Raw genomic sequence first — 13,288 nt, forward strand, 5'->3', positions numbered from 1 at the left:
CCATGTGACATCTTTGTTCCTTAATGTCTCATTACATTTAACTCCACAGACAAAGTTATGCCATTATCATGATCAATTACTGCAAATGCAGAAATGTTTGCGGTGGTTTATGTTTGTGGTTTTTGCAATGAACTCTTCAAGCCGAACTTAAAACCACCGCAAAACTTTCTGCCAACCCATGACTGTAACGCTACTATTGTTTCAAAAGTGAACTAAAAACTGCCGCGAACACTCCATTTTTCCCTACTGCGAAATAAAAACCACCCAAACTTAGATGCATTTAAAGTACCATGCACAAATCTAGGTGCTCTAAAACTGCCACCCTACAGGGGATTGAAATGTACAGTTCAACAACCCAATACACACAGCTGTAGATTGTTATGGATTAATTTCTGAAAACTCCATCAAGTTGGTACACTGGACTTCCTGAAATCATGCAATGGTTAGGCCCAAAGAAGAAAATTCTTAATGATTTCTAAATGTCATCATCATGATTATCTTTTCTGATATTCAACAGCTATGATAATGGGCCCGAACCCACTTGGTGTCCAAACGTATTATAGCCTATTTCTATTTGCAAAAGAGACCAGGCAGTTTCGATAGGTTGGAATACCAAGCTAGAGCCCACTTAGAGGCCTGGCTAAAAGTAAAACAATAATTTCTATCCTACAAATCAGAAATATGAAATTTTCAGTATGAAGGAATTGCTATTTTCTTGATATCATTATCATGCAAATGCCATGTCAGAATGAACAAAGGAATAATGATGTCAATGTGAACATCATTCAGTACCAAAGATAGGGATGGTGATGTCAGTGTGAACATTCGGAGAAAGAGATAGTAATGGCAGTGTGAACATCATTCAGCACCAAGAAACCAGGATAGTAATGGCAGTATGAACATCATTCAGGGACGGGGGTAGTAACATCAGAGTGAATATCATTCAGCACCAAGGACAGGGACAGTAATGGCAGTGTGGACATCATTCAAGGACAGGGATAGAAATGTCAGTGTAAACATCATTCAGCACCAAGGACAGGGATAAATATCATTCAGCACCATTAAGGCAGAGGTACATCCAATGCCCTTGCCCCCGCAGGGGGGCGCTTCACCGTTTGCGGCCTCCCACCCAGAAATGAAGGGTCGTGCACCAAAACTAGCGAAAAATAAATTTTAACAGTAGCCTTCGCGGTAATATCGAGCTGTACACTCCTCCCACCACACCCCTTCTACATTAAGCTGGGCAGAAAGGTAACGGTGAGGCGATCGAGCTGAGGACAAAGCATGATGCTTACACCTGAAGCATCCTCATATACGGAGCCGCCAGCATTACGTCACCATCCGAAATGATGAATGCAATTCCTTACAAGATGTCCTAGCTGGGACTGCCAGGATCGAACTCCGGCCCACGGATCCACGGAATTCGATCCAGATGGCCAAGCAGCGGGTACTAGTATGCGTTACCGTTGCGCCACAGAACGACCCATGAAAACACCTGACTCCAAAATGCTCGAGCACTACCCAGGCGAATTGAGAATTGAATCAAGTCAATGGGCGTGGTGGTGGCCATTGTCTCCAGCTGTTCACCATGCTTCATTCAAAGCAATATCCAGAACAGCTGATTGATAGTCGAGTAAAAAAACTGAGAAAAATTAACATGAAACCGTGCAATATGCAAGATCAAACTTTAACTAACAAGGACATTTTGCACGTGGCTTCATTTTGATACACCATAGATCGACGGTCCATATTACAAAACTTGTGCAAATGTACAAACAGATTATTTGTAACTATTTTCAGCAAAGATTCAACGAAACATCTCAAATGTCTTGACGTAAATTGAATGTTGTCCGAACATTATGATTATCAATCGTAAAATACCTTATAGTATATCAGTTGGGAAACCAGTTCGCAACCATGCACGACCGCCAAGTTAGAAATTTGCATCTGGGCAACTCTTCCATGCGCAAATTACGGCATAAGATCCTGAATCGTCTGCTACCTTCCTCATATCATACGGGAGCCATTGCTACAAGTTGGAGACGGAGAGTGCAGTCATGTAAGAGAGGTGAGGTGAACCATGCTTGTAATTCATTGCTTTGTTTTCTAGAATACGTTTACCTCTACATACTACAGATTTACTGTTCTGATTTACTGTAGCTTAATGCAGGTTCAGACAAGGAAACGTCGACATTACCGCTGATTTAGAAAGGGGGAGGGGGGCTCACATGTGGGAAAAGTTTTACGTGGTGAGTTTACCTCATGAAATATTTCCAGGTTTCATACTGACAAATACTGGGTTGTCTTATGCTGAAGATAAGATTGAAACAACAGCATTTTTCTGGTGTTTAAAGGCCTAACGTTACAGGCATGATTCGATTTTGGGAGTGGTGCTTGAAATTAGCACATGAATATGTGTTCTACATTGTGGTGTTGGATACCCAATAGGGGTTTTGAATTGATGACTTGCCAATGAACGTGTGTTACCTCCAAACCAAAAGATCGGAGTAAACTGGCCCATAAACTTTTTGTGTCTTTATATACTTCAATACATTTCCCATCCATTCTCTGTAATGAGGGAAACACAATGACAAACCTAAGTAAGGTAGAAAATCCATTATTTGAAGACAAACGTAACTGATTTTCCTCTCCTCCGTTCTTCCTTTTGACAACGCAGTGTCGCTTCAGATGTGCCACCTTTTCCGATACATTTTTGTCTCATTTCTAACAAAGTACACTAATGCATAGCTTTATGTAAATGTGGTCAGTCTCTATATGAGTGACGAATCTGCAAAGCTAAGAGAAATCAAATCATGGATCACAGAGTTCCTTAGGAGTTGACAAGTACCTGCCCAATCTTGATCAATATTTCAGCTAGTTTCTACCATATAGGGCGCATTGATTTCTAGATATGATATTTACTGCGCATACCCAGCAAAATGCATTGTGTGTTATAATATGTCAAAGGTGAAGGCCCTATTAAACTTGTAACATTTCTTGTCTCGAACATGTTCATACATGTATAGATTCCGTCGGCCTTCACCTTTGACATATTGCCCACAATTAATTTCGCTGCGCATGCGTAGTTGGAATTACAAACCTCCTTATACAACTGTGCACATTTCAGATGTAGCTATGGAGACATCGGATGATGAGAGGGATTGGGGTGAGAACGGCTGTGTGGAATGGGTCAGCATCAGCTGTGGACGTGGAACATGGGAGCAGATGGAGGTAAAACAAATACAGCCAGACAAAAGTTCCTCAGTGACAACTAGAAAGAGATCATCAAAGAAGGAGAGGAAGACATCTAGAAGCAAGAGAGAAGTTGAGGAAGGGAACGATTTGGACATTTCGTGCTGTGAACAAGCAAAATTCAAAGTTTGTGAAAGCGTTGATCAGCAGTCTAAATCTGTGGGTAGTATACATAGTAGCCACAGGAAAAAGAAAGTAAAGAGGCAAGATGACAACCATGAACCTAGTCCAGGCCGCAAAACCGTCGAGCAAAAAGGTAAACACAGCAAACGCGAAGAAAAGAGACGACACAAGGAGAGGACAGAACAACGATGGAGGGATGAAAGGAGAAGAAAAGAGAAGTTGCCAGTGCATGACTTGTTTTGTGGGCAGAAGAATAGAGCAGACATCCAATCACGGCGTCACAGTAAAAGAGGAAGTTTAGATGATGATGAAGGTGAAAGGCATTCAAAGCATCATAAACACAGGCCAAGACTTCGTCATACTAAGAGGAAAGAGATATCAACAAATGACAAGTTCGAATGGAAAGGAAATCAGAATAAAAACGTTAATGAAAAGGAGATTAGTGGTTTTGTTATTAGAGAAAACAGAGATATAAATTGCAACTTGGAGGAGAACCAATGTGATTCCACTAAGACATATGCTGTAAAATATGATGGAAAAGAAGTTTTGAAAGGAAAAGACGACGATGTACTTCAAGCAGAAATTGCCAAAAGTGCTAATAGTTTCCAGAACATCTCCAAGTCTAATTACTCTATGCAAGGTGAAGCATTTAAGCAATCACCACTGTGCAACAATGAACCTGTACAGACTGGCTGTGATAAAATCATACAAATAGACGAAATACGAAAAACCTGTTCAGCTGGAACTCAGACTGTATTCAAAAGTGAATGGTCTACGGATGTCTCTATACAGACTGATCAAACAGATTGGCTGAGAGACCGATCGGTACAAGCCTCTCCTGTGGTATACTCCAGACACACGCAGACACGTTCGGATGATCCGTCTGCTACGGTTGGAGCTCCAGTAACATCACGTAATGCAGGCGTACAGGTGATTAATGACTATTGGTCCAATCAACAAGGAACACAAACCATGCCACAGGCAGGCTGTTCAGTACCCTGTCAGCGTCAGGCGGCTTCAGTGGACATGGATACGGAAGACAGCAGTTCAAAGACATCAAACGATGCTGACGACGGGACGGTGCCGCCACATTCACAAATAGCAGAACCGCAGATGTTGACTAGTGCTGAACAGCCTTCCGTTGGTAAAAGCGAGGAAGCGCGCACTTTATGTTATTACGAGAGTCGAGCTGACGCTACTCTATCTCAGCAGTCCATTCTTACCGCGGTTGAAATTCCTGTGAATTCAGAATCTGAGAGGAATATTGATCCAGACGAGGAAACATCGGAGCTCAATCAGCCCAGGGTTGTCCGGATCCCCCCTCCAGCTCCGGCTGGACGGAATGTAGATGACATTGACCTCCCAGGGCTGCTGGAGGCTTACCGGATTATTTACAATCATTATGCCGCTTTCCAGACAGAAAGTATTTCTAGCAGCTGCAGCACACGTACGGCCTTGCTGGCGGGACATGATACAATGATTAGTGCTGATATGAAAGAAGATATTCCTACCTCCAAACCACCCTCAATCTCTGTAGCTGAAATGTCTTACATCAGAGGTACCGGAGAGGCTGTGGATATGACCAAATCCTCAAGAACGGAACGTTGTGATGGAAATGATGCTGCAACTGGCAGTGGGGGTGGATTAGACTTCTCAATAACATCAAGAAAAGACGAACTGGTAAATAAAGAATCAGACTGCACTAGCACCATGATGAGGGATTATGGAGGAAGTGGAGATCATGTAGATTTATCTAGTATGAGTATGACTATGAGCGATACCTTTTACGAAGAAAAAAACGCGGCTATCATCTCTAAAGACATGCCGGTGGACAACGGATCTGGTAAGCTGCGACTGCAAGACGGAGAGGAATCTCCTGGAATCAGTCCCCTGGATGCGGCCGAAGTGTTGTTTGCAATGTCCAAGAAGAGCAACAATAAAGATCCGAATGATAAGAAGGAAGGCGACTGTGGATCGAGAAATGTGACTTTTCGTGGATGTTGTCAAGCTGAGCGTCCTGACGTTGGTGATAAGGATGGGAACTGTCTTGATTTATCTACAGAAATAGAGACTGAACCTTATATAGAGAATAAGATGGTGGTAGATGAAAAGCTCAGAAGTGATGACATTGGCAATTCTAGATTGAACAGAAACCGGTCAACAGAAACAGCATGGTGGTCAAACTACAGGTGTGCTGCATTAAACCAAGCAAGTCAGCATTCACATGATCAAAATAAAGAGTCTGGTAATCAAGACACGACGATTTGTAAAGCTCCAGTGTCTGCAATGAGGATTGCGTCTCAAGAGGATGTATTCGGTACAGTGTGCAGTGCGACACCCTCGCTCTCTCCCGTTACTCTAGTGCAGGAGAAACAGATGTGCCTTCAGGCTGATGGACACGAGACTCCCAGCCATGTATCTGTCTGTGAACAGAAAGTATCAGAGGTTTATCATGGCGCTCCTGCAGAGAAGGAGTACGATGAGTCTTTCACTGTTACCACCAGACAACAATGGAAAAACTTTGTGTCTGCCAGGCAGGTTCAAGCACGAACAAAGAAAGAATCTGTCGAAGTAGACAATACAAAACCGTGTGATTCATTTGAAAAGGAAAAGGAGGAAGAAGAGGTAGAGCCGTTAGAATCGATGAAGAAAGACGGCCTGAAAACAGTGTCTTATCAATCCGAAAGAAATATTCAACACAGTAATCATCAGGAGACACGATCCATAAGTGAGAAGAAAGCACAGACGAGCAAAGTAGGCCCTGGTGTGCGATCTCCATACACCTGTCAGATATGCAAAAAGAAGTTCAAAAGCTACGCCAGGTTCTTCTACCATTTAAGGCATTCTGTAAAGTGCACCAAGGCTGGGAAGCAGCGACTCGGCCAGACAAAGTACGTCTGCAGAATGTGCGAAGGGCAGTACGCCACCAATAAGGGGTACGAGAAGCATAGTTGTTTCAAACAAATGATGCTCAGGCCAAGGATCAGAAGAGTGTCCTACAATGAAGACAGCTATACCGAAAGCGACGTTAACACGTCGACAAGTCAGGACAATCAATGTGCTGATAGTGAAGACGTGAAATTCGAAACAAAGTTTCCTCTAATCGAGGCTGGAGCGATCTCGGAGGAGTCACAATCACACGAGGAGAGCTGTGAAAATAAGGCACAGGGGAGCCAGTGCAAAGACAACCTCATAGAGCTGAAAGCCGAAAGCACCAGGAAAGGACAAAGTTCTGACAATTATCTCAAAACGGAGATCGTAAGTACAATAGTTAATATGTTTGTTGATGACACACAACCCGGATGCTCCGATACGACTGGGGATATAGATAACATTCAGTTGGGCTGTTGCGAAACTTTGGGAATGCACCTGGATGTACCTGGGTGTGTTCAAGATCCTAATCATAACTCTGAAGGTCTAACCACTGGTACCAGTGAGAGGTCACTAGAAACGTGCGGAGCAGCCCAAGCTGTACAGGAGTATAGTGATGAGGTATTCAGGAGGGAGCTGCGTGTGCTGGCAGGTGGGTTAGTTGACTCTTGGCTAGGAGGAAACTGTGACGGCAACTCACATCAGAGTAGTCTGGGAGGACCCGTCTATGAAAGTGTGTCTTTAATCGGGATGGACCATAACTACTCAGCGCATGCGCAAGTCACCACTGTGATGCCTACACAGGCCGTCCCACCTACTGTAGCCTTGGACATGTTTACAGCGGCTATCACTGTTCCCAAGGAGTAGCGCCCCGGAAACTTTAAAAAATAGATAAGTGTGAACGATGTGAAATAGAAGAAAGTAGACTTTATGTTTTCTGTAATCCTTCTAGGAAAGTGTTTCTTGGACCTTTTGTTCCATATTGCCTATTGATTTCAATCTTGGTGTGGAATATGATTTGTGTTGGCTTCGATATGTACTAGAACAGTTACTTTAAGGGAATATGATATGACAAGGGTTTTGAAAAGTAAAGAAACGTTTGTGTTCCCATGTTTCGAAAAGCACATTTGTATCACTTAACCATCTTATATTTTGGGAATTATCACTGTCAAAAAACACAAGAGCAAAGAGGAGAAACTACACGCGTTGTTGTCGATGAAAAATTAATATAATGATAGAACGATCAAAATGTTGGACAGGTTAAAGACAAATTGTAATTTGGTTTCTTTGTTTACGAATCACTTCAATTTTTTACCTATTCATTTCTAATGCGAATGTCAACCACAACATTGCGAGATTGTTTACACATCGATATCATTCTTAGAAAAATTAAACGTTAAATGGAAGAAGATAAGTTATGTAAACTTTATGTTTCGAAATATAAAAAAAACTGTATATGGTAAAAGTGAAAATTGAAAAATGGCAGAATCATATATTTGCACGTGATGAGTTGGTATAGAAGACGATTATAGCTCCTTTATTCATGTCGATTTCGTTCTGTTTCTTTCAATCTATTTGTACATGTATGCGTACACAAAACGATTATAATAAGTTGATAGTACGTGAAATACTGTGCTACGCATGAGTGTGGGCTACACCTCTCAGAGCTGAAGGCCGGATTTCCCCACTGAATGTTACACCTGACAAATTAAAGTACCAATGTCAGTGAGGTCTGAAGCACCAATTCGTACTCATTGTACATTTTGTTCGTTCGAAGCACGTCATTTTTGTGCGTGGCAGGTCAGTTTAGGTGTGGTAACAAATACACACATGTCATGACTCCACCATTTATCATACGAGGGGACATCAAACAGTAATGCAAGTGGTTTTATACCAGGCTCATTTTTTCATCGAGTGAGTTGAAATTTGGAACCAAGGTAAAGGCACATTTCTGCTGGACCTAAAATATTTCAACTTGTTGCTCAGTTGTTTATTTTTATTTCACCCTTGAAACTTATGAAAGTCCGGCTGAAAATCAGTTCCTTTCGATCTGACCCACTTGCAATTATTGTAGGAAGCTGAAATCACGCTTTCATAATGAGAAATGTCTCTACAGATTACATGCAAATTTTCATCTCTGACCTCCCAACAGTTCCTCTTTTACAGCAGCTGGGATAGAGTGAGGTGTGATATAAGAGCCAGATGGATTCATAGGCGAATACATACTGTGTTGATTAAATGTTTTCGTTGACAACTTTTCCATTAACCAGTTCCTGACCCAGTTTCAGTCTCATACATAGGACACATGTCAGGAACTGGGACAGACTGGTTAACTGGGTCAGCCTGGTTAGACGGAGTAGAATGTTTTCTTGCAGAAATGATTCCCTGAAGGATCAATACAACATTGCCGCACATTATGTCGCACAGGAGGGAATACATTTACTGTACACATTCTTGCACTTTGTGTACTCAAATGTGCGAAAGCACTTATACCTTTATATACTTAGTATCATAGAAATATAAATTCCTTGTAAGTTATAGCGCACGGTCGAATTTGCCTCCAGATGAGGTTTTAACTGAGGCATCCGCTCTAACTAGTCATGAAAGTTCCACCATGGTTCCATCTCCATTTCACTTGTTCTGTGGTCCGTACTTTTCCATTCTCTCTTTGGAGGTCCCGAGTCTTTTGATATCATAAGCATTCTTTCATTAGCCAAGTTTGACTTTATATAATATTGACAATGGACTTTCCACTATGTACGTCACCTTAATTAATTAGCAGAAAATATGTAAGCACTTCAAGCACTTTATTGTAGATGTCCTTTTTTAGCTTCTTTGACTTTTTGTTAATCATGTTCTGTTTAGTTTGTTTACATTCACGTTGAAAAATAACCTGCAACTCGAATAAATCGGCACATATAGAGGTATCTGAATCAGATGCTGTCTTCCATATACTATGTAGTTGAATTGGCTTCCAAATAGGCTGCTAGCTTCTAACTTGCTGTCTAAAATAAGCTAGTTCGGAGTTGCTACTACGCATGTGCAGTGTCAAAGGTGAAGGCCCCTGTGACGGAAACAGTGCTCGCCTCCACATTGTCTCGATTTGCATAACAACGCCCAGACGGGTCTTGTTTCCGTCGCGGGGGCCTTCACCTTTGACACTGCACATGCGTAGTAGCAACTCCGAACTAGCTTATTAGCTTCTGGTAAACTTGATTAACCGGTTTTGCTTCGAGGGCAGGTCACAGTATAGGCAAGTGAGCCTATTAGTTCTGGTGTGTGCAAAGCTCTGCGACAGATAAGCCGCAAAAAAACCTTGATATCACCTACTCTGTAAATACAAAGGGTAGAAAACGAGGGTAAGTTGTATGTGGTTGGTACTATCACTGATGGGTACTCTTCAGGTAGTCTGAAACTGCTAGTATACATTCAAGGTGTTTGGTGATAACGCTTAAGGTAAAAGACAGACAGCTCTATATCAGTGCCGTCTTTTTTTGACAATATTCAGTACTCTTATCTAGCCCATTCTTTAATCATAATTCTATAACCACTGATATGTTCTAACAGGAAAGACAATGGAAGACGTGGAAGGGTACATCCAAACGATCGACTTCTCGGCGTACAGCGTGGGTACAACGTTAACAGACATCGACGAGGCAGGTGTGGAAGCCCTGTCCAGGGAACTGATGCATTCCTTCACTACGTCAGGATTCGCCTACCTGAAAAACGCCGGGATTTCTAATGAGGAGGTGAGTTGGGGCGCTTCATTGTATTCTCCCTTCACCTCTACGACAGAACGGGACGCATCATATCAAGCCTTTTAAATCTAATCACTTTGACACATTAAGGCCGTTGTAAGTCTAGGGAGTTTCTGCCCACGGGCTGTGTTTCCAGTCTGCCGGTCAGGTCGAACGCAGTGGCCCACAACGGGAGGGCTGGCCTCCATGATCCTCCATAGCAGGCTCAACGTGTATATATACTATAATGCCATAGTAGTAAATGATGGGAATTTCATATTTCGGCACGAATACTATTAGACATAAATGCTGGAAACCATGGTCTCATTTACATAATTTGGAATGAGGAAATGCTACATTAGCCTCTTTTGCAAAGATAAGACTTTCATAGTAATTCATACTTTGACCATACTGTGTTATTTGGGCAGAGAAGATAATCAACTGATACAACTCATGCTAATGAGACCTTATTTATAATACGTCAACCGGAAAGGTTAACATCATTTGACGAAGGTATGAGGTCGTGGGATTCTAGTCTTATGTAGGTTTGAAGTGAGTTTTTTTATCTTAATCCTCACGTCGGTCTGAACTTTGTCTTACCCTCTAGGTGACCACTGTGTTTGACGTTGTCGACAAGTTCTTCGATCTGCCCGTCGAAGTGAAGCAAAAGTACAGAAGGAACGAAAAAGACTTCCATGAACGGCACGGCTGGGTTGGCATAGAGGGAGAAAAGTACGCAAATTCAAACATTTGGCTATGTATATATATATAACGTTATATATTTTGGAGATTGGTATTCCTTTGTTGAGATACAATGTTAGGCACAAACAGCGGCTGAATGTACGCCAAAAATAGCCACTCAAGCAACTGGATGGAATTTTGAAACAGTCTGTGGCTGAATGTAGTTTGACAAACCCTAGATTAGTAAGAGTGAATCGGAATCTTTGTCTATCTCTCTATAGTTTGGGAAAGCTTGCTGGTTTGGAACAACCACCAGACCTAAAGGAGCTCTTCAACATCAAACCCCCGCTCATGGACGGAGATGTAAGTTTTGTCGGCTTGAAATATGATATCGGCTATAGTACGGTAGTTTTTGGTATGAAATTTCAATATGTTGTGCACCACAATGAAAAGGAACTAAGATAGAGCGGAATTTAGAGGGCTTTTTATCTGCATATTTCGTTAAAGACCGTATTTCCTTGCTCTAACGTAACTTTTTTTTGTCCCTTGAAGAGTTGGCCAAGTGAAGTGCCAGAGTTTGAAGAAACGTGTACGGACTTCTTCAACAAGTGTCACGACCTGGCCAGGAGGGTTCTGGGGCTGGTAGCCCATGGGCTGGGCACAGAGGTAAGGAATGAAGCTTCAGCACATCATCAGACAAATCTACATGTACAACACTATGTGACCATGCGTCACCAGTTTACTTGAGAAAGTAGGTCACTATAACGAAATGCATTTCAGTGAGAGGAAGGATTTTAGGAATTGCATTACTCCTTGATTCTAGATAGTGACAATAATATTGACACGATACTAAATTTATATGCTGCTCATAACGAAAGACACCAATAGTACTGCTTGCCCTGTTTTGTCGTTCTGGATGCTGATTTACAATCAACGTTGATTTCATTTCATATCAAAGGCGGAGGATTTCTTGGACATGTTCAAGAATATCGGGAAGGGCCGTAACTCCAGCCACCTGCGGTCTATCCGCTACCCGCCTGTACCGGACGTCGTCAAGGAGAACCAGATCCGGTGTGGCGAGCATACCGACTTCGGCTGCATGACCCTGTTGTTTCAGGACAACGACGGACTAGAGGTATGAGGGCAAAACAAGTGTATGAATAAATATATAATCATATATTGTACGTTTATGCTCTTAGAAGCCAAGTACAGGTCAAGAGTATAAAGCAATTGTAGTGTTACAAATAAAGTAAATTGCCTCACACACAAACGTTAACTCGGCCAAAATATGCACACATGTATATTTCTCTCGCTCTGATCAAGGAGGTTAAAATAAAAGAAGGTCTTATTTTATTTCTATTTTCTGATTCTGTTGAACATCTTTTGTTTGAGGGCAGACTAAAAGGTACTTTTGTGACAATTGGGCTATTATGTTGTGGGCGTGTCCTAGTTTTCCGCCGATCCTGGCACCACACAAAATGGGAAGTGTCAATCTTTTTGTTAATCAGTGTCCTGACTGATGTACAATTTTGAAACGACAATGCAACTGTGCATGTTGCTGCTGCTGCTGGTTCTTTTTAACATAATTTCATTGAGTTTTCGGGGACATTTTCAGACATTTTTAGACCATTAATGTATATTTTGGGCTCCTGTGCCCAGGTATCAAAAGCAGATGACCCTCAGTTTTGTATTAGGGTGCCTTGGGCACATGCCGTAAGGCATACACTACTTTCAAATTAGGATTTTTGCTATTGTCAGAATAAAATGTAGAAGAGACGAATTGGGAGAGGAGCAATTCGGAAGTGTCTATTTTGCGTAGGTATGTTTGTGGAAGAGCCCATTCTTGTATGGGTGGTCAAATTAGGAAAATTTCATATTTGAGTTGGGGATGTTGGGGATGTTGTCCATGAATGGGTAAAAGTATACAACATGTATTTGGGTTGGTGCATTTCTGTAAACAAAAGTTTATTTGGAACGGTCCATTTTTCTCTGTGGAGAAAGGGGGAGTGAAATATGCTGTATTTGCTCTGATTTTGTTTTGCTTCCCGCCCAGGTTGCTAGGGGTGACGGTGAGTTTGTCGCAGCGCCCCCTATCCCCGGTACTGTTGTCATCAACATTGCAGACACCCTGCAAAGGTGGTCAGCAGACAAGTTGGTGTCTACGGTGAGTCAACTTGATGGCGATGAAACAAAACATTTCAGTAAAGCGAAATGGAAAGAATGCTGATTATCATTATCTGTATGTTGTAAAATAATCTACACTGTCCGCACGGTGGTCTTTTTTACCTTTTCCATTACAACAGACAGCATACACATGGAATACCCTTATATTGTTACTCAGTTTTCTCAATATCTCTTCCTTTATTTTTCGCTGTACAGAAGCACCGAGTTGTGCTGCCATACAGGCCGGAGGACCGGATGACTGCCCGCCGGTCTATCGGGTTCTTCACCCACCCTGACTTTGACGCCGTAATGAAGTGTCTGGATGGCTCCGACAAGTACCCACCCATCCGGGCTGAGGACTGGGTCGCCTCCAGGCTGCGTGCGATGTACCTGTGACCATCTGTACTGATCATGATAACACAGTCATTTCATGATAAATCAAATCATGTAAAAGGTGAAAG

General features: G+C 42.2%; 1 protein-coding gene across 4 annotated transcripts; it reads left to right on the forward strand.

Moving 5' to 3' along the window:
* The first annotated feature begins 1,956 nt into the window (after nucleotides 1–1,956).
* On the forward strand, nucleotides 1,957–13,288 carry LOC136439093 (uncharacterized). 4 transcript variants are annotated; one of them, XM_066434266.1, is made up of 9 exons: nucleotides 1,957–2,068; nucleotides 3,134–3,231; nucleotides 9,814–9,995; nucleotides 10,591–10,715; nucleotides 10,946–11,027; nucleotides 11,217–11,330; nucleotides 11,623–11,799; nucleotides 12,718–12,828; nucleotides 13,044–13,288. In XM_066434266.1, the coding sequence occupies exons 2-9, from the start codon at nucleotides 3,186–3,188 to the stop codon at nucleotides 13,221–13,223; spliced, it is 1,017 nt and encodes a 338-aa protein (XP_066290363.1). In that variant the 5' UTR covers nucleotides 1,957–2,068; nucleotides 3,134–3,185; the 3' UTR covers nucleotides 13,224–13,288. The 4 variants fall into 4 exon arrangements, with proteins under 4 accessions (XP_066290363.1, XP_066290361.1, XP_066290365.1 ...); XM_066434264.1 differs by having other exon boundaries at nucleotides 1,967–2,068; nucleotides 3,128–3,231; XM_066434268.1 differs by lacking the exons at nucleotides 1,957–2,068; nucleotides 3,134–3,231 and adding an exon at nucleotides 6,527–6,633 and having other exon boundaries at nucleotides 13,044–13,287.

The sequence above is a fragment of the Branchiostoma lanceolatum genome, chromosome 7 (assembly GCF_035083965.1).
Source record: "Branchiostoma lanceolatum isolate klBraLanc5 chromosome 7, klBraLanc5.hap2, whole genome shotgun sequence".
Taxonomy (NCBI): Eukaryota; Metazoa; Chordata; class Leptocardii; order Amphioxiformes; family Branchiostomatidae; genus Branchiostoma; species Branchiostoma lanceolatum.